Source organism: Drosophila serrata, unplaced genomic scaffold, assembly GCF_035046125.1.
Source record: "Drosophila serrata isolate PLE 108 unplaced genomic scaffold, ASM3504612v1 contig_272, whole genome shotgun sequence".
Lineage (NCBI taxonomy): Eukaryota > Metazoa > Arthropoda > Insecta > Diptera > Drosophilidae > Drosophila > Drosophila serrata.
In genome coordinates, this window is record NW_028257170.1 from 7,189,025 (window position 1) to 7,211,565 (window position 22,541).

General features: G+C 45.7%; 4 protein-coding genes and 1 non-coding gene across 5 annotated transcripts; 3 read left to right on the forward strand and 2 right to left on the reverse strand.

The window, feature by feature from the left end:
• The first annotated feature begins 608 nt into the window (after positions 1-608).
• Positions 609-20,091, forward strand: Tmc (Transmembrane channel-like). The gene is made up of 19 exons (XM_086833302.1): positions 609-1,681; positions 7,896-8,038; positions 8,107-8,147; positions 8,359-8,643; positions 8,907-9,034; positions 9,642-9,746; positions 10,090-10,278; positions 10,396-10,526; positions 11,685-11,795; positions 12,458-12,552; positions 12,612-12,708; positions 12,773-12,865; positions 13,039-13,194; positions 13,250-15,272; positions 17,246-17,350; positions 17,424-17,605; positions 17,671-17,847; positions 17,904-18,226; positions 18,286-20,091. Exons 1-19 carry the CDS (start codon positions 1,418-1,420, stop codon positions 19,869-19,871), a joined length of 6,234 nt encoding a protein of 2,077 aa, XP_086689428.1. The 5' UTR covers positions 609-1,417; the 3' UTR covers positions 19,872-20,091.
• On the forward strand, positions 2,874-4,992 carry LOC110190673 (uncharacterized). The gene has a single exon (XM_020961278.2). It carries the CDS (start codon positions 2,874-2,876, stop codon positions 3,984-3,986), a length of 1,113 nt encoding a protein of 370 aa, XP_020816937.1. The 3' UTR covers positions 3,987-4,992.
• On the reverse strand, positions 4,154-4,982 carry LOC110190675 (serine protease 1). The gene has a single exon (XM_020961280.2). It carries the CDS (start codon positions 4,968-4,970, stop codon positions 4,215-4,217), a length of 756 nt encoding a protein of 251 aa, XP_020816939.2. The 5' UTR covers positions 4,971-4,982; the 3' UTR covers positions 4,154-4,214.
• On the forward strand, positions 5,194-6,519 carry LOC110190674 (uncharacterized). Its single transcript, XM_020961279.2, has one exon. The coding sequence runs from the start codon at positions 5,331-5,333 to the stop codon at positions 6,192-6,194; it is 864 nt and encodes a 287-aa protein (XP_020816938.2). The 5' UTR covers positions 5,194-5,330; the 3' UTR covers positions 6,195-6,519.
• On the reverse strand, positions 10,898-10,970 carry TRNAK-CUU (transfer RNA lysine (anticodon CUU)). Its single transcript has one exon. It is a non-coding gene; the product is annotated as a tRNA-Lys (tRNA).
• Positions 20,092-22,541: the final 2,450 nt, after the last annotated feature.

The window sequence follows — 22,541 nt, forward strand, 5'->3', positions numbered from 1 at the left end:
GTTGGGACATTGAATGTAAGTGGTATATAATAAATTGAAGTGGTTAGATCGGAGCATTATAAGGAACAACCAGGAAAATATACACATGAATAAAATTATAATTTTGTCGTTTTCTTAATATTATCATTGAACCTGAGATATGGTAAGTTTTGATGATTCAGAAGCTAACAACACAGTGAAGGAGTCAATTCCGACCCTATAAATCATATATATTCTTGATCAGGATTGAAAGCTGAATCGATCCAGCAATGTCTGGTGGAAAATAAAAGTTTCGAAATTTTTTCAAAATTTCAAAATTTCATAAGGGGTTAAAATCATTAATCATTAAAATTGTCAAAATATGCAAAAAAATTTAATTTCTTAAATTCTAAAACTGAGTATGCAGTTTTTTTAGTGCTTTAAAACTAGCACAGAAAAGGTTTTCGATTTGAATTTATTAAGGTTTTGGTTTAGCTATGATATTTGAAAAACTTTGATTCACCCAAAAAATTAGCATATAAAAAAATCGATTTAATTTACTTATAATACACATATTTTAGGATTTCTTGGTGGTATACGAAAGCCAAGAAGACATGTTTAGCAAAAATAATATATATTTCGATTTGCATTCAAAATAGTGTCTTTATAACAATTACAAATCTCCAGTGATTAGAAAACTCGTATGGTTTTGCGTTGTATACCTTCGGAAACCAAGCTACCCAAACTGCTGCTGGGTATCCAAATTAGAAAACAAAGTGAAGGCTCCTGTTTGTGCTCTCATAATTAAGGACATGAGCCAGGGCAGCACACTAATGGAAGGCGCAAAAAAAAATAAAATAAAATAAAAAATACAAAGTGAAAAGTGAAGGTGGCAGTAAAAATGAAAAATGGAGTTTTGCACATGGCGGCAGGACATGGACATGGGGGACATGCGATATTTTTGTTTTCGGGAACGAACTGTTGACACTTTTTGGGGCCGCGGCAGAGACATAATTACACAAAGGTAGGCTGCGCACGGCTCCAGGTGACCCTGAGAGCAGGAAGTTCGCTTTGTGTCATGTGAGCCGCCCGGTGACAGCCGGGAGGAGAAGCAGTTGAAAGTGCCGCGTGTCCTGTGCTGTCCTCTCCTGTCCTGTCCTGTCCAACGTCATCGTCATTCTGGCAGCCAAACACACACACAGAGAATGGACACTTACACACGCAGCACAGAGAGACACACACTCACCCATTGACACTTATCGCGTGGGTGGCGCGTTTAATTCACATTTTATTTTCAGTGCCCGTGGCTGCGCGCGTAATTGTTGCTTCCATGTCCTGGCCCAGGACACGGATGTAGTCACTTCGCGTTGGCGCTGCACGGCGGACGTGTGCGCGGTGAATCGCACATTCTGTGGCCAGTTTTGTTCGGTGGGTTTTGAATTCCCCAGTTTTGAGCGCCATGCACAAGGAGGAGGATCCCTTCACTCCGGTGGCCAGCAGCCACTCGGACTCCGTACGGAGTCCGCCGCCACCAGCCATAGCTCCCCGGCGCCCAAAGCCAGGCATTTTGCGCCTGGACATTGGCAAGCCGCGACGCTCATCAGGTGGTTCCGTCGATTTCCGCTGCGTGGGCTCCAGCAGCACCACCACCGCCGCCAGTGGCAGTGGCAGTGGCAATGGCAGTGGCAACGACAGCAACGTGGCCACTGGCGCCAACAGTGAGGTAAGTGAGCATGATTTACGGCCCGTCGGGGAGTGCTTACGATTTGGCCCGGCCAACAGGCCAATGACTGGGGCCAGTGGAGTGTGAATGTGGCTGGCACCCAGCTGCAGCAATTCCATTGGCCATAAACACCAATCGCACTTAACTGGCGTTCGCTTCTGGCTGTGACCATCCGCCTCCAAGCGATCCCCTTTCTGGCTGTTAAAATCATTTTTTTACACACGGCAATAGCCAGGAGCACGGAGACAGAAATACAGACAGACAGAGGAGCCATTAGCCAGAAACCAATAGCTAGGTGAAGGAATTTTAGATGGGGTCATCACGAACTGAGCATACGTTGTGCCAGAAGGGGTTTATCGTTAAGGGTAAAATGAGTTCAATTCAACAAAAATCGTTGCAACTAAAAAATCCTAGAAATATACCTGTCCTTCTTGCCTTGTCTATGGCTTATTTTCAGTTTTATTATTATAGCAATTTTATAAATTATATCATTGTCTTTAAAGTCTCCAAAAATTCATATTAAATAGATGTCTAATAGCAAAGCTATATTTTCTTTAATTTTAAATATTTCCTGAGTACAAAATATGTTTAAAATATTTCAAAACTAAAACAGTTTAAATTAGATTAAATCTAATCCTAGTTAGAAAATTGTTCTACATTTTTGCTCAAAAAGAACCAATTAACATAAACTTTATGTAAAAGAACCTTCACTTTCAACCCAAAACAGACTTGAAATTGTATAGTAAACCCAGAAAAATCACAGATTACCCAAGCTTTCAACTTTATGAGAGCTAATAAACCAGGTAAATTACTTAAATGACCAGACTCAATCAGGTAAGAGGCAAGATGTCCTGGCGAATCACACACAACCAACTCGGCTGCAAAGGACACAAGGGTATCCCGAGGTTCATTAGGCCAGACATGCGACAGCAGCTGAAGTGAAGAGTGGCAGTGGATGCGTTGGCTGTGGAGGACACACCCCGTCCCGGACTTGGGTCAAGTGTGGAATGGACTGGGAGGGGGACTAACATTTATTTAGTCATAAACCTGATGCGTAATCTCAACAAGCTAGGCCAGGCCGAGTGGGTCACACAAAAACACAAAACCTAGACAGTAGGCACGTTCGAGTTAATTTGCAAGCTTCGACAACACAATCCGCTTCCCATAACACTGACCCAGCAGAGCCTCCACCATGTCGTATACGGAGGCCACGCACCAGGAGTTCATCACGCGGAGCAGCTATGAGGGCACATTTGGCAATACCGTCAACGTGATGACCGGCTTTGGGAGCTACCGCTATCCGGATGGGAGCGAGTATCGCGGTGGCTTCCACCAAGGTCAGTTCCATGGCTTTGGCCAGATCCGACTGTCCCAGCCGTATCGGTTCACCTTCAAGGGTGAGTTCAAGAACGGATGCCTGGTGTCCATCGAGGATATGTGGTTCGCCGATGGCCTGCATGTGCAGGGCCAGATAACGCCCAACGGACTGGACTGGTCCAAGTGGGATTACCTGACTCCCTTGGATAGACGGTATCAGGCAGAGCGGCGCTATGGCCAGCAGCCGGTGGGACCCACCGCCTACCTCACCTCCAAAATGGTGGCGCGCACCATTCCGAAGAAGTGCTACGACACCGAGGAGGGAATCTATAATTCCGAGACCTGCTGGCTGACGGAGCGTCCACCGCCGCTCCAGAGTTCTGTCTATGTTGGCTGCAAGGAGGAGAAAGACTGGATCATGAACAATTGCCGGAAGGCCAGAAGTGACCACATTGTGGAGCCCAAGGCCAAGGTGTGCCGCAACATCATTGAGAATAATTTGGCCACGGAAAGGATGCAGCTGAAACGCACGGCCGTCTATGCGCCATTCGGGAAGGTGAATCGGGAGCGCTACTATCACAATCTGGCCAAGCCACACGGTCCCGAGGAGAGGGATCCGCTGCCCACCGCCCGCCAGCGGAAGAATAGCCTTGACGATCCCGCCTGGGAGACAGATGCCTGCCTCCGTGCCTATGGCCGAATGCTGGACGAGATGGCTATGAATCCGGGCACCCAAGAGCAGCGAATCAAGTTGCCACGCCACAGGTCGAGCTCCTCGAATGCCCGGATTCCAAAGTCGGGCGGCGACTCCAGCTGCGAATCGGCCAGCATCAACGAGGACTCGATTCCCCTCAACGTGAGGGAGACCTACCTTGCAGCCGAGGTCATGAAGGACAGGAAAGTGGGGGACAACTTCAGTGTGGTGCAATCCAATCTTATTCGCCGCATCAGCTACATGGACATGACGCGTTCCGTCTTCGAGTTGTAGATCGAGCAAAATTTGTTTGTGTGTTTTTCAAAATTTAAATGTTACATGTTCTTCGGATAGATCAGCACGGAGCACGGAAGCCTTCAGAAGTAGTTATCTTTGTAAGGTCTGAATAAATGTTACATCAATTAATTTTCAAAAAGAAAGGACGAAGAAAAGAAATTATACTCTTTAGATAATGCTTTCAAAGACACACTTTATGGAAAAATGTTTAGTACACTCGCTCTTTTAATTGGAGATGCCAGTGTTCCGGCGTATCCAATCCAGTTGGGCAGTGACCCTGGCAAAACCAGCCGGCAAGCCCAGTGTGCATCCATTTGAGGCCACGAATGCGGAGATGCCCACCAAAGTGGAGCCCTGCTTGGTGACCAGGGGACTTCCTGCATCGCCAAAGCAAGGGGATCTGCCATCGGGAGTGCGGGTGCAAAGGATCTGGTTAGAGACGGTGGTGGAGCCGTAGAAGGAGACGCACTCGTAGTTGGGCATAATCTGCTGGTCGACGCACTGCAGCCAGTCGGAGAGGCCACTGGTAAAGGTGGTCACGCCATACCCACAGACGGTGGCCCACCTGTTCTCGTAGCTCTGGGAGCTATCCCTCAGCGATGGCAAAGCTACATTCCTCACTCGATTGCTGAATCCAACTCGGGGAATCCGGACCAGGGCAAGATGCTCACTGCCAGTCACATATTGGCTGGCACCCACACTAACCAAGAACTGAGCCGAGGTCAGCTTGGTGGCTCCAAAGTAAATGGTTACTCCGGAGCTACCAGTCAGGCACTGGGCCGAGGTGAGGATCCAGGTGTCAGCGATGATGGTGCCGCTGCACCAGAGATTGCTCTGCTGGAAGGCCATGCCCACCACGTAGGGCGCCTGGCCATCATAGGCCGGGCTGCCATTGGTGATGATGTCCACGCGATCGTCCTTCTTCTTGGCCGAACTTTCGGAGGCAACTGCCAGGGCCAAAATAAGTGTCAATAGCTTCATGATTCCAAGAAAAACTCGTTTCTGTCTGAACTCAATTGCTGTCTTATATATGTAGTCATTCCCCAGGGAGAGTAATTAGGCAAACTTTAGCGTAAGTTTCGCACATTAGCGTGATTTGTTTTGGTTATCTGGGGAGTTGAGTAAAGAAGACTGATTACTAATGGGCATTAACCAAATTATTATTACAACTTAGTTTTCAAATAGAGGGGGATTTGTTTTAGATTCTCTAACTTTGATTGCCAAGTCCCTTACATTATCAGTATGCTTTGAAGTCAGACATTAACACAAGATACAAAACTTTAAAATTGAAACACTACTTTTACACTTGATTGCTGTTCGTAAACTCTCAGAGTTGGAAAAATGACCTTCTTTGAGAGGGCTTCGGATGTCCCCCGGAAGGAAGCTTTCCTCACCGGAACCACATACTTTGGCAAGTTTACTGAGCTGGGCATGCAGGATCACGGAACGTATAGATTTCCTGATGGCACCCAGTACGATGGCAGTTTTATGAACAATCGCTTTCACGGAAAAGGCAGCATCCAGACAACGGGCCCCGAAGGCGTTACCTTCACGGTGACCCATAAGCACGGACGGTTGATGAGCATCGACAAGATCGAGTTCAACGATCGCCTGGGTGTGGACTTTGAGATAAAGAAGGATCACACGATTGGCTTCAAGCCGTGGAAATACTGCACTCCCCAGGATCGACGGTTCCATAGGGAGATAACGGGTACCATGGAGGCGGTGGGTCCAGAGAGTTTCAAGTACAAGGGCGGACCCAATCCTCCCGCCTTGGCCCACAACATATTTGACCTGGGCTTTGGCCTTCTGAGCCGGCAGGGCTTCATGCTGGACACCAAGGCCTTTAGCAACCAGACCTTCTATCTGGGCTGCCGCGTGGTGCGCCGATGGATCCGTGAGAACTGCCGCCACGGAAACCTGGCAGGCACTCACATAAAGCAGAAGGTTCAAGCCCGCTTCACCCGCGACATCATGGATAAGAACCTGAAGGCCGCCGGTGACAACTACATTCCGCAGAGCCGCGTCTGCCGGCGCTCCACCAGCCTGGATAGCTTCGGATCTCAGAAATCCACCCGCGTCCACCTGGAGAGCTCCAACGGCAGCTGCTCCTCGGATGCTGAGCACCTGCTGAAGCGCTATCGCACTTGCGCCCATAAGTTTCGTCGATGCAAAAGTGAGAGCAGCGTGTGCCACATCAACTGATGATAATGATGCATCATTCCTTTCATGGGTTCGGTTTCTTTCGGTTCTAAATTTGTGGCTTCAAATTAATATATATACATATTGTGTATGTGCTCCGCTGACCCACATTTCTGCGCCGAAGGCGTTGGCCATGTTAGGACCCAGGATTTATGGCGAAACAGCGAAAACTGCAGCCGAACATGGAAAGCCACTTAGGCCTACATTTGGCTTAAGTAATAGGGTCAGCTACACAGAAAAGAAAAGCCTTTGGCTGTGGAGTATTGTGAACTTTGTTAAATTCTGAAAATATGATCAGTGAAATATTATTAAAATATGAATCCAATAATATATATTTTTTCTTTTAGAGCCTCTCTAAATAACCCCTAGTATACTTCAACCCTTTTAAGGGATTTCTATCCTGAAAAAGTTAGCAATACCTCGACTCTTTACTTAATTAAGCTCAGTGTAGTTGTCCATCCTGGCATTGAACTTTGACAGAGTCCGTCTCAAGTTCACTTGCACCTGCCGTAAACCCGGATTCGGGTCTAGGACTCGGACTCCGACTAGGCCAAAGGACTTAGCACAGCGGGTAATGAACCCATAATCACCTGGCATTATGCTACACGTGCGCGGATTTTCGTGGTCCGTGAGCGAAGGCGGAGGAGATAAATTCGATGTTAATTAAAGCCCTGGCGAACGGCCTCTGCGAGAACTTCATTTAATTAAAAGGGAAAGCGAAAGTGAAATCAGAGGACGCGAAAAGCGAAAATACAAAACACAACGGAGAGCGCCAAAACATATATTTCAATAGTGGGCGCTCCCCCAGCTGGGAAAGCCCTAGAATTTCGCGATTTTCTTTATCAACCCTTGCATGTTTGATTTTCATTTACATGGCCGGGCCAAGAATACAACGTGACTCAATATCAAGCGCCACAAAAACCCACACACCGAGCATGGAACACCCACACACTCGGGCAGCGCCATCTAAATGGACATTCAAAGTCCTGGCTGGTTACGCCCGGATACGGCGTTGTTATCACATGCCGCTAGCGATTTTTACACTCATTCGTCTTCGTTCCAACTGGGCGAGGAAGTCAGATACGTGTGGCCAGACCAGGATAGTCGCTCTCCCCCGTCCATGTAAATTCCTTTGCCCTCGACGCCGCTCTCTGTTGTGAGTGTGTGGGTTTTGGGCACGTTTTGGCTTTGATAAGTTGGCCAAGGGTGGGCCACTGGTTGGGTGGTCGGTGGGTCGGTCCTTCTCTTCATTCATATTCATTCATTATTAGAAAAATTTAACTTTCCACCTGTCTGTGTGTGTGCGGGCAGTGGTCCTGGCAGTGGTATTGGTGCCCCACTGTCCGCTGTCCTTTTGGATGATGGTCTTTTGCGGCTCGCTGGCCCTGCCAGCCAGCTAAGCCGTTCAGTCCGAGGAGAAGGCTGCTCCTAAGCGCTACGGCGGCACACTAGAAAAATCCGATCCGGGACATAGACTAGTGACTGAAAGGATTTTCTCTAACCGAGCTCAGTGACTGACTAAAAGGGATTCCCCATAAGTGAGAAAGTGTTTTAGGGATTTAAAACTAACCAAGCAAAAGCTAATCATAGGTTGCTGGGGCATCACTAATACGTGATTAAAGAGTATTATACACAACCCGTGTTATTGAAGTAATTAACCGATAAATAAGCAGTTTTTACTGTAATTTCAAACTGAATTCGTAGAACAACTCGGGTGTAACATCGCCGCACCAACTATCCGTGACCTGGGCACCGCCATGCGACTTGAATAGAGGCGGCGATTCCTGGCAAATGCAGAGTAGCGCCGATGCCAAGAGGGAATTCTATCGAGGACAAAGGGGAAGGAGGTGAGTCTGAAGGAGTATGGGTAAATAAGGTCCTTGGAACACTTTCCTGTCATTAATTTTTATTAAAGAACCGCATCACAGGAGGAACATAGATCGTACGAGATAAACGGTAAGTTCTGTTCCATTTATTTCTTTTGTTCTTGGTACATTATACAGGATACATTATTTATCTAAGATTACAAAAGCACAAAATTTAGTAATAATATGTTACCGATATAGAGTGAATACAGACTTTTTCTGTGTGTAACTTATAAACCGTAAAATTACACCCTACTATGGGAATAATACAGAGAGTCCTTCGTCCTTCCCTCCGTCTCTAGATTTTCCATTACAAAACCAAAGCAGCGACGCCGAGAGCAGCCACCACGAACCGCATTTTGGCCAGCATCCGCCAGGGATTGGAACCGAGGATGGAGGCCCCGGCGACGTCGACGATGAGGAGGACTACTCAATTTCCGTATCGGCAATAATGCAAAGACGTGCCAGTGTGCGCGGCTATCGAGGCAAACGTGGCAGCCGGAGCTCGCGACGAGCATCCAGTCCCATGGATCACGTGCTGGATAGCGTGGAGCGGCGGCGCTCCAGTGTCTATACGACAAGTTCAGGCAAGTGCAAAGTGCTCCTCCAGTCCGGGCCCCATAAGTGTCCGAACCAGATTCCGCTTAGTTAACGAGCTCCAGAGTCGTAGGCGGAGGCGGGTCCTCCGGCGGCAGCTAATCAACGTCTGGGGGCCTGTTTTCCCGTAATTTCTCATGCTACGTGCCGTCATACGGGGCGTATGTGTAATTTATTTGCCAGACTCTGCTTTGACTTGGTTTTATTTTCCCCCCGTTTCCATATCCGTATCCGTATCCATTCCGCCCTACAGAGGAGGGCACCAATCAGGAGTCCACGCAGGAGCAAATCTTTGAGAATATACGTCTGCACAAGGAGGTCATACAGTCGGTGAAGTTACAGCCATGGCCCATACGAAAGAAGCTCAAACTAGTGCGGCAGGTGGGTGGAATTTAAGGACCCTAGGCCTAGGAGACAGAGGTGGCAATTTCGGCATGGATGTGGATAGATCTTATGCTTGGAAAGCAATACTTAAATAATGCTTTGACAACATTGTTTCTTATTTATATATCTAAACCAAATTATTTATTTATTTTTCATACCTTTTATTAACATTTGTTCATGTTATATTAGTATAAATATTGCTTTATTTGGTCAATTAATCATTTATTCCTTATAGCCCAGAGTTTATCACTTGTGTTGACCTTGTTTTCCCGCCTTTTTCTTCCACCAATCTGTCCTGGTAGTGGACCTGGCAGCACTGCCATGTTAAGATGGGAGTGGAAAAGGAGGAGCAGGAGGACCACAATGGAGGTGGGCCCAAAAACTGGGCGCGTTCGTTTTCACGCCGCTTGTCAAGTCGTTGAAAATGTTACGACCTCCTGCCACCTGGCCTCCTGCCTCTCCGAACACTCATCAAATCCTGAGGCAAACTTTTCGATTTCATTCACACCACCTCTTTATCTCCCATCTTGTGCTTCGCCCTGGCATTTTTAATGATGTTTGGACTCCGGGATCTGGCCCCCTCTGGATGTGGATGTGTTGACAGGCCAAAACATATGTGGCACGCCACGAGGGCGCGCTGCAGGAACGCTTCGCCATGTCACGCAGCACGAGGGACTTGTGGGCGAGGTTTAAAATTTTAATGGCGGCAGTAAGTGATTTTCCTTACCCTCCTTCGGCCGGAAATGCCTCCAGAATGCAGCATGCAGAATGTGGAATGTGGCTGCAGCAAGCCCAAGGCGAAGCCATGCAAAATATTTATGTTTACACAATTTATGGGCCACTTTCCGGCCGGGCGGAGGACGACGGACATATTCAATAAATCCACACTCGCATAATTCACTGAGTTATGTGCACTTGGGTGTCCGGGCTTTGCTCGCTGGAAAACCAATTAAAGTACGAACTTGCAGCCTGCGATTCACCCGAGACGTGCATAACTCATGGGAGCGTGAATTACAGTTTCCTTCTTATTTTTCTTGCCACATCTCCTCCAGCGATGGAGACACTGGAAACGAGAGACGACCAGCTTCCTCACCGTCCTCATTCCCTGGGAGCTGCGCATCAAGGAGATCGAGTCGCACTTTGGGTCCGGCGTGGCCTCCTACTTCACCTTCCTGCGCTGGCTCATGTGGGTCAACATCATGATTGCCATTCCGCTGGTGGCCTTTGTCATCGGCCCGGAGGTGAGTGTCCTTCCTGGGGGGCAGGGAACTGGAAAGCAGCCAATTTATTTGCATTAATACTTACATTTATGTTTCCATGTTTCCCACTGTCGTCGACTGTGTTTTCCCACACCCCAGTATTTTGCCACCAAAAAGGACGAAACGGATCCCAGAAAGCAAATGTCCGACCCAGAGAAACGAGTGGCCGGCAATCTGTTTACATTCTGGGAGTTCGAAGGATACCTCAAATATTCACCAATGTTTTATGGGTAAGAAAGTTATGAAATCTTAAGTTTTTGTGTGATTATCTGATGAGTTTTCTTTCTAAATAAATAAAGTTATACGAATTGGATGAGTAAATTAACTTATAATATAAATGAATGCTAAGATAACATTGGTAATATTCTTAAAATCTAAAACTATAAGTCTTTATTAATTAAATCAGTATGGCATTCTTCCTAAAGAAGCCAAGAAAAACATTAATTTAAATGATTTTGTCATTTATAATTACAATTTCGGGACTTATTTATTCATAGATTATGTATTTTCTTATTAGTTTTTGGTTGCTAACTGAATAAATCGTTTTAAGAAGTATGTATATACATATGTATAATAAATAAAGAATATAAAAAATTGATTTCGCCCAACGTGGGGCTCGAACCCACGACCCTGAGATTAAGAGTCTCATGCTCTACCGACTGAGCTAGCCGGGCATATGATCCTATGCTAGCCAAAGTTCTCACAAGCAAAGAAGCGATCTTATCGATGGAACATTTCTAGAAATAGAATACTCTATAGGAAACGATAAGAATATGTAACAGCATATTTCTGTTGTTTACATTTGCTTATACTTTGCTTATAAATTTTTTATCGTTTTATAAATAAAGGTGTATATAAAATATGTTTAAGTATAGAAAGTAGTGTAAAATTCTTTTCAAAATCAAAGGTTTATTTATTACGAATGTTGATATTTATGTTGCAATTGTATAAGAAAACCCGAAATTAAATCAATCATAACTAAGCCAAAAATGCATTAATTTTAATTCGGAAAGCGTTTCTGTGCTAGTTTTTATAGCGCTCTGCTATACTTAGTTTTGAAGTATAAGAAATTCAATTTTTTATCAAATTTTGACAATTTTAATGATGTAACCCCTTATAAAATTTTGAAATTTTGAAAAAATTAAGCTGTTTATTCTGATCAATAATATATATGATATATAGGGCCATTGTGTTTTAAGCTTCTGACTAAAATTAAAATATTTTGCAAGGGTATAATAGGGAATATTAAAACACTTTAATATTTATGTTGTTGAGAAGGTTACTTAATTAATAATATAAATACAGACCTCTTATCCTGCATTAATTGCTAACAATACCCACCTAACATTATAGTTCCTGTGTCTGATGTCTCTTTTGTCTTCCCACAGCTACTATTCAAGCACATCCGGCATTAGCACGTTCGGATATAAGCTGCCCTTAGCCTATTTCCTGACCGCCGTTCTGGTCTATATCTACAGCTTTGTGGCAACGCTGAGAAAGTGAGTATGTGGACGCACAATCAGGCTATCGGGGGGAGTAAAGAGGTCCTGTTGAGATGGGTCCTGGTGTTGGGCAGGCACTTCATTAAATCCCTGGTCATCGAAGCCGCAAAAAGCAAACTAAATGTCAGAATGCTCGTTAATTAATTAAACAACAGTGAAGCGCTGATTAAATAATACAAATCTTGGCATGAGGCGTGTTCGGGGAGTCGAAAAAGTTTCTGCCCAGGCATTGGCCATTATGATTTACGCACGCACAAGGACCAAACACGTGCAATGGGGGCGGGAGCTGACACAGAAACAGGAAGCGGAAACGGCAAAACGCCATTTTGAGCGTGCGGCTGGGCGGATGGGCGGCAGCCATTGGACTTCTCGCTTTAATGGCTTTGTCGGCATTATGTTGATTTCGTAATTGAACAAAGTAGCAGTGTCAACAGTGGCCAGCCGGCATTGACCTTTCCGTTCCTTTCCATTCCTTTCCGCTCTGCCACCCTGCCACTTGGCGGAGCACGTGCTCTGCTTGCATGAATCACCCCAATGTGCCCGTGCCCGCCATTAGGGGTATTCACGTATTCAAGGATTCAAGCGTAGCCAGGATTTGAGCACAAATTACGGCTTGCCTGCGCGGAAAACTAAAACTTTTCCCGATCTCTTTCCTACAGAATGGCGGAGAACTCCCGCAATTCGAAACTTTCCTCGAAGGACGACGAGTGCGTCTTTTCCTGGAAACTCTTCACCGGCTGGGATTTTATGATTGGTAAGTGGCCGCTGCCGTCCAGTTCCAGGCCGAACTTTTTATTTTTGCAACTCCCACAGGACACGCGGAGACGGCCCACAACCGCATCGCATCCGTGGTTGTCGGCTTCAAGGAGGCACTTCTCGAGGAGGCCGAGAAGAAGAAGGATAATCGCAAGTAAGTCGCGGCCAGTCGAAGCTATTTACTTATCATAATCGATACGCCGCCGTCTCCTTTCCAGCTGGCGAGTTATTCTCCAAAGGATACTGGTCAATATCCTGGTGATGGGACTGCTAGGCTTGTCGGGGGCCACCGTGGTGCTGCTGGTCAATCAGTAAGTGGATTGGGTAGAGCAAACGGAAACTGTACAGAGGAAGAGACATTATTTACAACCACATTAAAGTATTCATTTCTGATTTTCCGTTTGCTGTATTTACAAGAGTATTGCAGTCCGTATTGAAATGATTTTACTTGTAATTGTTCACTGTTTAATCTTCATTTATACAGCTCCGAGGACTTGGCCAAGCACGACAACTGGCTAAGTCGCAATGCGGTAAACGTGACCATGACCCTGTTATCCTTCTTCCTGCCAATGATATTTGAAGCACTGGGACTCTTCGAGAACTGGCATCCCAGGCAGCAGCTGCGACTGCAATTGGCGCGGTATTAAATCATTAATTAACATTACGATAAATAACTAAACTCTCTCCTACTGCAGAATCATGATACTAAACATGCTGAACTTGTACTCGCTGATGTTCTCCTTCATCTATAAGATCAATAGCAAGGAGAAGCCGCTTCAGATGCTGAAGCTGGAGAACGAGACCAATACCATGGAGCTGAGGAATCTACTGAGCTCCATCGAAGCTCTAAGAGCCATGACGCCCACGACATCGCTGTACAGCGACAGTACCTCCGAGGGCGGTGGCGGATTATTTGATGACTCCACCTCGACCACCGGTTGGGGCGAGGACTCCACCACCGATGGTCTCTTCTCTACGACGGCAGCTGCTGCCGCCGTAATCTCCGGCACCTTGCAGCGCCTCAAGTGCTACAACATGACTGTGAAATGCTCAAAGCCCAGGCGCACCTTCATCAGTGCAAAGAACCTGGCCACAACGCTAATGCTCCTCAACCTGACAACGCCATCGATGGTGCCGCCAAGCACTAATCCGCTGCCCACCACTTTGCCCACGACAACGCCCACAAGTTCGGTTACTTGGACAACAACAGAGGAGACAACTACGACCACCACTTCGCCTTGGACCACTTTGCCACCCTCGACGACAACATCCACTGAAGCTACAACAACGACTGAGAGGACAACGACTAGGACAACTGAAGCATCGACCACAACTATATTATTAACAAGTCCTTCCACCACAAATATGGAAACCAAGTCCACAACAACAACGAATATAGTTACTCCCGACGCAACAACTAATAAAGCAACTTCAAAGTCCACAACTTCCGAGGAAACAACTTATAAAGGAACTCCAAAATTCACAACAAGTAAAACAACTCCTGAAGCCACTTCAAGTACAGTAGAAACCCCCAAAAATGCCACCACTGAACCACCTATGAACACAACTAAACCCACGACAACAACAACAACTACAGAGGCACCCAAATCCGAAGAGGATAACTTCTTCTACACCACCGACGATGATGAAGGTTCCTACGACTATGGCGAAGTCTCCGCCTCTTCAGATGCTCCCGAGAACAATAACAGCTATTCCGATTACACGGACTACTCAGCGGATCCATCAGCGGGACCAGAAATCGATGATTTTGATGACCAGGACACCACCGAACAGGCAGACGATCCACTGGCCAAGGTCTTGGAGGAGGTGGACGAAATGGAGGAGAACAAGGCGCGCCGGAAAAGAGCACTGGACGATCCACCCATTTGGCGGACGAGTAAATACAGTAGGCGTCATCGCACCGACACCGGAGTCACCGGTGGTGGTGGTGGTGGTGGCAGGACAACGGATGCTGTGAATACACCTCAACCCAGTCGATGGCCGGTCTATTGGCCGCCCTACAGGCCAACCACGCCGAGCACAACGACAACAACAAGGAGACCGACTCATAGAATTATTTCCAAAGAGGAGTGGGAGAATCTTGTGAGGCCGTTTGCACGCCGAATCACACCCACAACCAGTTCCACAACGACAACGACTACGCGGAGACCCAGGAGAAGATTCCGAACCACAACGCAACACGAACTGATGAGCTCCACTGGGGATTACACTTCGACCACGGAGAGTGGCAGCGAGTCGACGAGTCCGGAGAGCAGTACCTACGGCTACGGAAGTAGCAGCACCAGCAGCAGCAGCAGCTCAACCCCGTTCGAGGATGAGGACTTTGCCTTTACGGATCGCGATGGCAAGACGCCGTACTTTATTGGATACGGTGACATAGCCGAGATTGGCAGCACCATTTACTATGACAGCGAAAATGGCGAGCATTTGGAAACTTGCATCATTACCGTGTGTCCCAGCCGTGACGATATTTTTGGCACGGGATTCAGCACCACCGACAGCCCGGATTCCGGTGGCTCGACCCAAAGTGCCGACAGCAAGCATCTAACCACCGTGAAACTCACGCCGCTGGAGCGGAAGCAGAAGCGACTCCGGGAAGTGCAGCTGGCGATTAAGCAAATACAAACCAATCTGACGACCATGTGCTGGGAGACTTCGCTGGGCCAGGAGCTGTCGAAAGTCATAGTCTTCGATGGGGTGAGTGCACAAAAAACAATAGTTTAGTAACTTTATCTACGTAAATATTTAACGATTTTAAATCTGGAAAGTTAAATTGAAGAAGGAACTAGTTTTGATTATTATATTATGGTATTTTTGACCGGAAATCAAATAGAAGCGAAGGGGACTCTACTGACAATATGCTTAAAAGTATGCTATAAACTGTTTTATCGTAAAAACACAAGAAATTTCCATCGAATTTTTGGTTTAACCTTAAACAAACATCATACTTTTAGGGACTTAATTATATTCTAACAAACTAGAATTAGAAACGAATGCTTACAGAATTAAAATTAATGCTTCTTTGACTTAGTTATGAGTTTTTTAAGCCTTGATTTTTAAAATAAAATGGATAAATATATCATTGAGAAATGGGAATATTTCAGTTCTTCTTGAGGCTTCTTCTTAAATGGCTAAAAAGCTAGTGATTTTCAAAAGTCATATACAATTTTTAAATTTACGTTAAGCCGCCCCCCCAATTCCAGACGAAATTATTTTTTGCTCAGTGTTGAAACACTGAATGGTGTGCCAATGAAGGAATCTGCTCCAGCTGCCACTCCCGAAAGTTGCCGCAGTTTAAAAGCAAATTTATCACCATGAGCTGCTATCAATTTCCCAGGGAAGCTCACTCCCACCTCCCAGCTCCCAACTCCCAGCTTCGAGCTGCCAACTCCCAGCTCCCAGCTCTCGGAGGCACAGTTGCTGGCTGTATCAAAATCTATTTAGCCTTAAATATGATTGAACTGAAAGGGAGAGTTGCCGCTTGCTGAGCGTTCTGGGCGTGAAATCCCGTTTAGCTAAATTATCCGGAAAATTTAACGCAAAATTTGTCTTCCGCTGCTTTGTCTTCTTCAGTTTTTTGCGTTTCGGTTTGCTTTTTGGGTCATGGGGATTTGAAAAATCATATTCCTGCGCTTCGAAATCCACTTGACTTAAAAGGCCAAAACGATTCGGAAGAGAATAGGAGAAATGGAGGCGAAACGCAAGCATTTTATCATAATAATCGCTCTCGGGAGTCCTCCTCCTGCTCCACGGCGTTGTCCCATTGATACGGCACACAGCTGGGAGCCGGAACAGGAACTTGTGCCCTCTGACTGGGGGCGGTACTCTTTGGATTTCGGAATTTGGATTTCGATTTCCAATCCCCCGCAGTTCGCAGTTGAAAATTTACATAAGCCATAAGCATGATTGTGAACTTTGGCCCTCGAATGCCAACTTTTATTTGGCCATTTGCCACGACGAGTGTCGATTGGCATCCCATTGGGCTGCTGGTAACTTTCCTCGTTCCTTACTTCCTATTTTATCGTAAACAAATTCAGGGAATCACTAAAGTTTTCAAGGTCAGCCAGGAGTGAAGATACGGACAGGGAGCAGTCAATAACCTCAATGTGGGCAGTAGACGTAGACGCATCTCAATCCCGGGATTACTTTGCCCTTTTATTCCGTACTTAACATTTGTCCGACATTCGTGTAAGGCCTAAAAACCGAAGAAGAAAAAACAGACATGGGTCTCGCTCCCAATTTGATTATGCCCCCCGACATGGCGTACATAATCTGTATTAAACGATTTAAGCACATAAATTAGGCAAGTTACGGACCGGGGCTTAAACGCATTTATGCTGTACGCATAACAAAATGCTCTCTCGATGGGGAAATTGGGTTTGGTCGTGTGCGGTTTCGGTTACATACTTCACCACGGCATCCCCATCTCCATCCGCATCTTCACCTCGTTCGGTATTCGATTCAAAGTTGGGGCACGTGTTCGTGCATGAATTGGGGACGACGGGATCACAGAGGAAATCAGGCATAAGGAGTCAAGGCAGGACAAGATGACGGACGACGAGATGCAGCGACCTGGGTTACGTGGGCCACTTTTAAGCTTTCAGAATCTAGCATCCTCCGAGTTCATTACAAAGCACATTAAGTCCCCGACTTTCTCCAACCCCAAAAAGCTAATGTCCATTGTGGCGCCGCTGTGCATCGACTTCCTGCGCGCCCTGTTCGTGCGGTATGTCAATCAAAACTGGTGCTGGGACATGGAGAAGACCTTTCCGCAGGTGAGAGACAACTCTACAGTTGGGGGACCAGAGACCTTGACTAATGCGAGGCTTTGTTTCGTTTATGCCGCAGTATGGCGACTTTAAGATAGCCGAGAACATCCTGACGTTGATTAATAACCAGGGACAGGTGTGGATGGGCATCTTCTTCTCGCCGGGCCTGGTCCTCATCAACCTGGTCAAATTGATGATCATGATGTACTTCCGCTCCTGGATTGTGCTCACCTGCAATGTGCCGCACGAGGTGGTGTTTAAGTGAGTGGTCTTGGTTGCTTCCTTCACCTGGTGGCGGGCTAATCTGTTATCTGTAATCCTTGCAGGGCCTCCAAGTCAAACAACTTTTATCTGTCGCTGCTGCTGACCATGCTGTTCCTCTGTGTGCTGCCCGTGGGCTATGCCATTGTCTGGCTGCGTCCCTCCTGGCATTGTGGACCCTTCTCGGAGTATAACCGGATAGCGGAGTTTATCACCAACACGACTAGAAATGCATTGCCCAAGTGAGTTGCTGGATCAAGTTAGAGAAAACCCTCTTTGTATCATAAATATTTCCTAGACAACTACACGAGCCCCTGGACTACCTTACCTCCTCGAGCACAGTGATCCCCCTGCTCCTGCTCCTCATCCTCATCATCTACTATTTGGTATCCCTAACTGGAGCCCTGCGCGAGGCCAACCAGGATCTGCGTACACAGCTGCAGAAGGAGCGCGAGGAGGAGCGCAAGAAGATCTTTAAGGTGCCGGAAGTAAAGCAGGCAGAGCCCACGGCCACCACGCTCACGAATCGCTGGCGGAAAGTCCTAGAGGCATCCTCTCCGGTGACACCCACCCAGCCACCGGACTTTGATACGGAGGAGTACAAGAACCAGGCGAGGAAAGGTAAGCCCAGGGCGTAGGTCTTCAAGTTCACAAATCACTTTTTGCTCCCCCTCTCACAGAACTTATCTCCCGCATCATGAAGAAAGCCCTGCGCAAGGGGTCCGCCACCTCGGACGAGGACTCCTTTGTGCGGCGCGATGACGACGACACGGACACGGAGCATCAGGACTCGCTGCCCCACGACGAGGAGGCCAAGGATAAAAGATTCGGCTTGTCGCGATTGCAGCAAATTCGGCGCACCAGGAAGCCCTCCCTGGTGGACATCGTACAGATAGCCAAGCAGGAGCGAGCACGAGCCGGCTCCATTGTGGCGGGAACTAGTGGAACCGGAGGCGGTGGCGGTAGCTCTGGAAACTTTCCTGTAAAGGAACCCCATCCCAAAAGCCGCTTTAAAGTTGAGAAATCCGAGCGCAAGGACCGTGGCAGCATGAAAGAGAAAAGGGACACCAGACACAAGCAGCAGCCGCAACAACCGCCGCCCTACGAATCGCCCAAGGACAATGAACATGATCCGGATACAAACTCAAGGATTGTTAGCGAGCGTCGCGCCAGCTTGCTCCTGCACCGTGGCGAGGAGCCCGCCACCCCGGACAAGGACCTCCCGCCGACGCCCACCACAGTCGAGGACTCGCCCAAGGAGCAACAGACACCGGAAGATGGCACACCCGAAACGCCGCCCACGCTGGCCAAGAGCAAATTCCAAATAGTCGACGAAAAGAGGCCGCCACAGGAGGCGGAGGATAAACCCGCTCTCAAGGAAAGTGGAGCCGGAGGAGGAGGCCTGGAGGCCATCGGCCTGGGCAAGTTCAAGTTCCGCAAGCACCGATTCAAGTCAAACAATGCGGTGGCCAAGCCAGAGCCCGAAGTGTTCAAGTTCGATGAGCGCAGTGTGGAAAGAAGCTCGGAAGTGCCTGCCACTCCGGGGGCAGAGTCGGAGCCGGAGCCCTCACCCTCGCCCACGCCTTCGCCCACTCCCAGCCAGGGTCAGAGCCAGGGCCAGGGTCAAGGCCACCACCAGCGTCAGCTGTCCGTTCTCTCCCGCCAGGGTCGCAAGAAGATCGGCAATCTGCTGGCTCTGGTCCGCGAGGCGGTCAACCTCAAGAAGGAAGACGTGGAGCAGGGCTCAGATGAGTCTCCGGGTCCCACCACGCCCACCTACCTGGCCTACACTCCGCCGCCGCCGCCCTCAGTATTGTCGAGTGTCTCCAGTTCTACCGCTCTGGAGATGCCTCCCACACCGGAACCAGAATCCCCGACGCCCAGTGCTCCGCTGCACTTTGGCAGCAGCAGCACCTCTTCCTCGTCGCGACCGCCATCGAAGCCGCCGAAGCCACCAAAGCCACCATCGTCGGCCACGGCTCCCACGGCCACCATGGACGACCTGGAGGAACTGGACATGCCCGGTCCCATCACCTTTCCCAGGCGTAGCGCCTCCCAGCGACGGCGCACCATGCGACAGGATTCGCAGAGCTCCATTTGGTCGGATAACATACCCACCATTACCATCAGCACCACCGGCAGTGATGAGTGCATCGTGGACGGCACTCCGGAGAACGGACTGCCCGAACCTGGGGCCAGTGGCTCATCGCCTGGACCCACGGTCAACATAATCAAAATTAGCATAGAGGATGAGCCGGAGAAATAGGAGCTGATTCCTCGCTGAAGTGCCTTCAACGCCAGATTGTCTTCTTAATTCAATAACTAGCATTCTTTCTAAATCTAAATCTAATTTAACCAACTTGGCTTAAATCTCGTTCTTCAGCTTTTTGTTAAATCTTTTAATCAGTCGTCTACGAAAATAACTAAATAATATTAGATAAATCTGTTTAATTCCTAAAGAAACTAAAAATAAACTCTATAATTGCACAACATTGAGAAGTTTTGTCCTTTTGAACGGTATTATAATTTCAGTCAAAGATAGTGAAGGAGTCGTTTTCGACCCTATAAATTATATAAATTCTTGATCAGCATGAAGAGCTGAATCAATCTTGCCATGTCTGGTGGAAAAATAAATTTTTTAAATTTTTTTTAAAATTGCAAAAATTTATAAGGGGTTACATCGTTAAAATTGTTAAAATTTGATAAAATATGGAACTTCTTATACTTCAAAACAAAGTGTACAGTTTTGTTAGCGCTAAAAAAAACTAGCACAGAAACGCTTTCCGAATGGAAATAAATGCAATTTTGGCGTAATTATGATGTGGGAAAAACACTCATTATTCAAAGAAATTGCCTGTTCTTATACCTTTTTGAAGGGGCATATAATTTTAGTCAGCAGCTTTTAACAGCATCAACAATCGCAGTATGCAGATTTGTTAGCGCTTTAAAAACGAACACAGAACAGCTTTCCGAATTGAAATAAATTATTTTTTAGCTTAATTATGATGTTTGAAAAACACTGATTATACCAAAAAATCTCCTGTTTTTATACCTTTTTGCAGGGTATTAGTATTTATCGGAAGCTTATAACACAATGAAGGAACCGTTTCCCACCTTATAAATTATATATATTCTTGATCAGCATGAACAGCTGAATCGATCTAGCTATGTCTGGTAGAAAAATAAATTTTTAAAATTTTTCCAAAATTTCAAAATTTTATAAGGGGTTACATCGTTAAAATTGTCAAAATTTGATCAAAAATTGAATTTCTTATACTTCAAAACTAAGTATACAGTTTTGTTAGCGCTATAAAAACTAGCACAGAAACGCTTTCCGAATGGAAATAAATGCAATTTTGGCGTAATTATGATGTTGGAAAAACACTGATTATTCAAAAAAAAATTGTCTGTTTTTATACCTTTTTGAAGGGGCATATAATTTTAGTCAGCAGCTTTTAACAGCGTCAACAAACGCAGTATGCAGATTTGTTAGCGCTTTAAAAACAAACACAGAACAGCTTTCCGAATTGAAATTAGGTATTTTTTAGCTTAATTATGAAGTTTGAAAAACACTGATAATTCAATAAAATTGCCTGTTTTTATACCTTTTTGCAGGGTATTAGTATTTATCTGAAGCTTATAACACAATGAAGGAACCGTTTCCGACCTTATAAATTATATATATTCTTGATCAGCATGAACAGCTGAATCGATCTAGCTATGTCTGGTGGAAAAATAAATTTTTAAAATTTTTGCAAGATTTCAAAATTTTATAAGGGGTTACATCATTAAAATTGTCAAAATTTGATCAAAAATTAAATTTCTTACACTTCAAAACTAAGTATACAGTTTTGTTAGCGCTATAAAAACTAGCACAGAAACGCTTTCCGAATGGAAATAAATGCAATTTTGGCGTAATTATGATGTTGGAAAAACACTGATTATTCAAAAAAAATTGTCTGTTTTTATACCTTTTTGAAGGGGCATATAATTTTAGTCAGCAGCTTTTAACAGCGTCAACAAACGCAGTAAGCAGATTTGTTAGCGCTTTAAAAACGAACACACAACAGCTTTCCAAATTGAAATTAATTATTTTTTAGCTTAGTTATGAAGTTTGAAAAACATTGATAATTCAATAAAATTGCCTGTTTTTATACTTTTTTGCAGGGTATTAGTATTTATCGGAAGCTTATAACACAATGAAGGAACCGTTTCCGACCTTATAAATTATATATATTCTTGATCAGCATGAACAGCTGAATCGATCTAGCTATGTCTGGTGGAAAAATAAATTTTTAAAATTTTTCCAAAATTTCAAAATTTTATAAAGGGTTACATCATTAAAATTGTCAAAATTTGATCAAAAATTGAATTTCTTATACTTCAAGACTAAGTATACAGTTTTGTTAGCGCTATAAAAACTAGCACAGAAACGCTTTCCGAATGGAAATAAATGCAATTTTGGCGTAATTATGATGTTGGAAAAACACTGATTATTCAAAAAAAATTGTCTGTTTTTATACCTTTTTGAAGGGGCATATAATTTTAGTCAGCAGCTTTGAACAGCGTCAACAAACGCAGTATGCAGATTTGTTAGCGCTTTAAAAACGAACACACAACAGCTTTTCGAATTGAAATTAATTATTTTTTAGTTTAGTTATGAAGTTTGAAAACCACTGATTATTCAATAAAATTGCCTTTTTTATACCTTTTTGCAGGAACATATAATTTTAGTCAGCAGCTTTTAACAGCGTCAACAAACGCAGTATGCAGATTTGTTAGCGCTTTAAAAACGAACACAGAACAGCTTTCCGAATTGAAATTAATTAATTTTTAGCTTAGTTATGAAGTTTGAAAAACACTGATTATTCAATAAAATTGTCCGTTTTTATACCTTTTTGAAGGGGCATATAATTTTAGTCAGCAGCTTTTAACA

Excerpts from the sequence above, each read along its gene's own strand:
- Tmc (XM_086833302.1), top strand. The coding sequence starts at position 1,418 with ATGCACAAGGAGGAGGATCCCTTCACTCCGGTGGCCAGCAGCCACTCG. Across the intron at positions 1,682-7,895 it reads CCACTGGCGCCAACAGTGAG|AACAACTCGGGTGTAACATC; the intron begins GTAAGTGAGCAT and ends CTGAATTCGTAG. Across the intron at positions 17,351-17,423 it reads TGGAGAAGACCTTTCCGCAG|TATGGCGACTTTAAGATAGC; the intron begins GTGAGAGACAAC and ends TTTATGCCGCAG.
- LOC110190673 (XM_020961278.2), top strand. The coding sequence starts at position 2,874 with ATGTCGTATACGGAGGCCACGCACCAGGAGTTCATCACGCGGAGCAGC.
- LOC110190675 (XM_020961280.2), bottom strand. The coding sequence starts at position 4,970 with ATGAAGCTATTGACACTTATTTTGGCCCTGGCAGTTGCCTCCGAAAGT.
- LOC110190674 (XM_020961279.2), top strand. The coding sequence starts at position 5,331 with ATGACCTTCTTTGAGAGGGCTTCGGATGTCCCCCGGAAGGAAGCTTTC.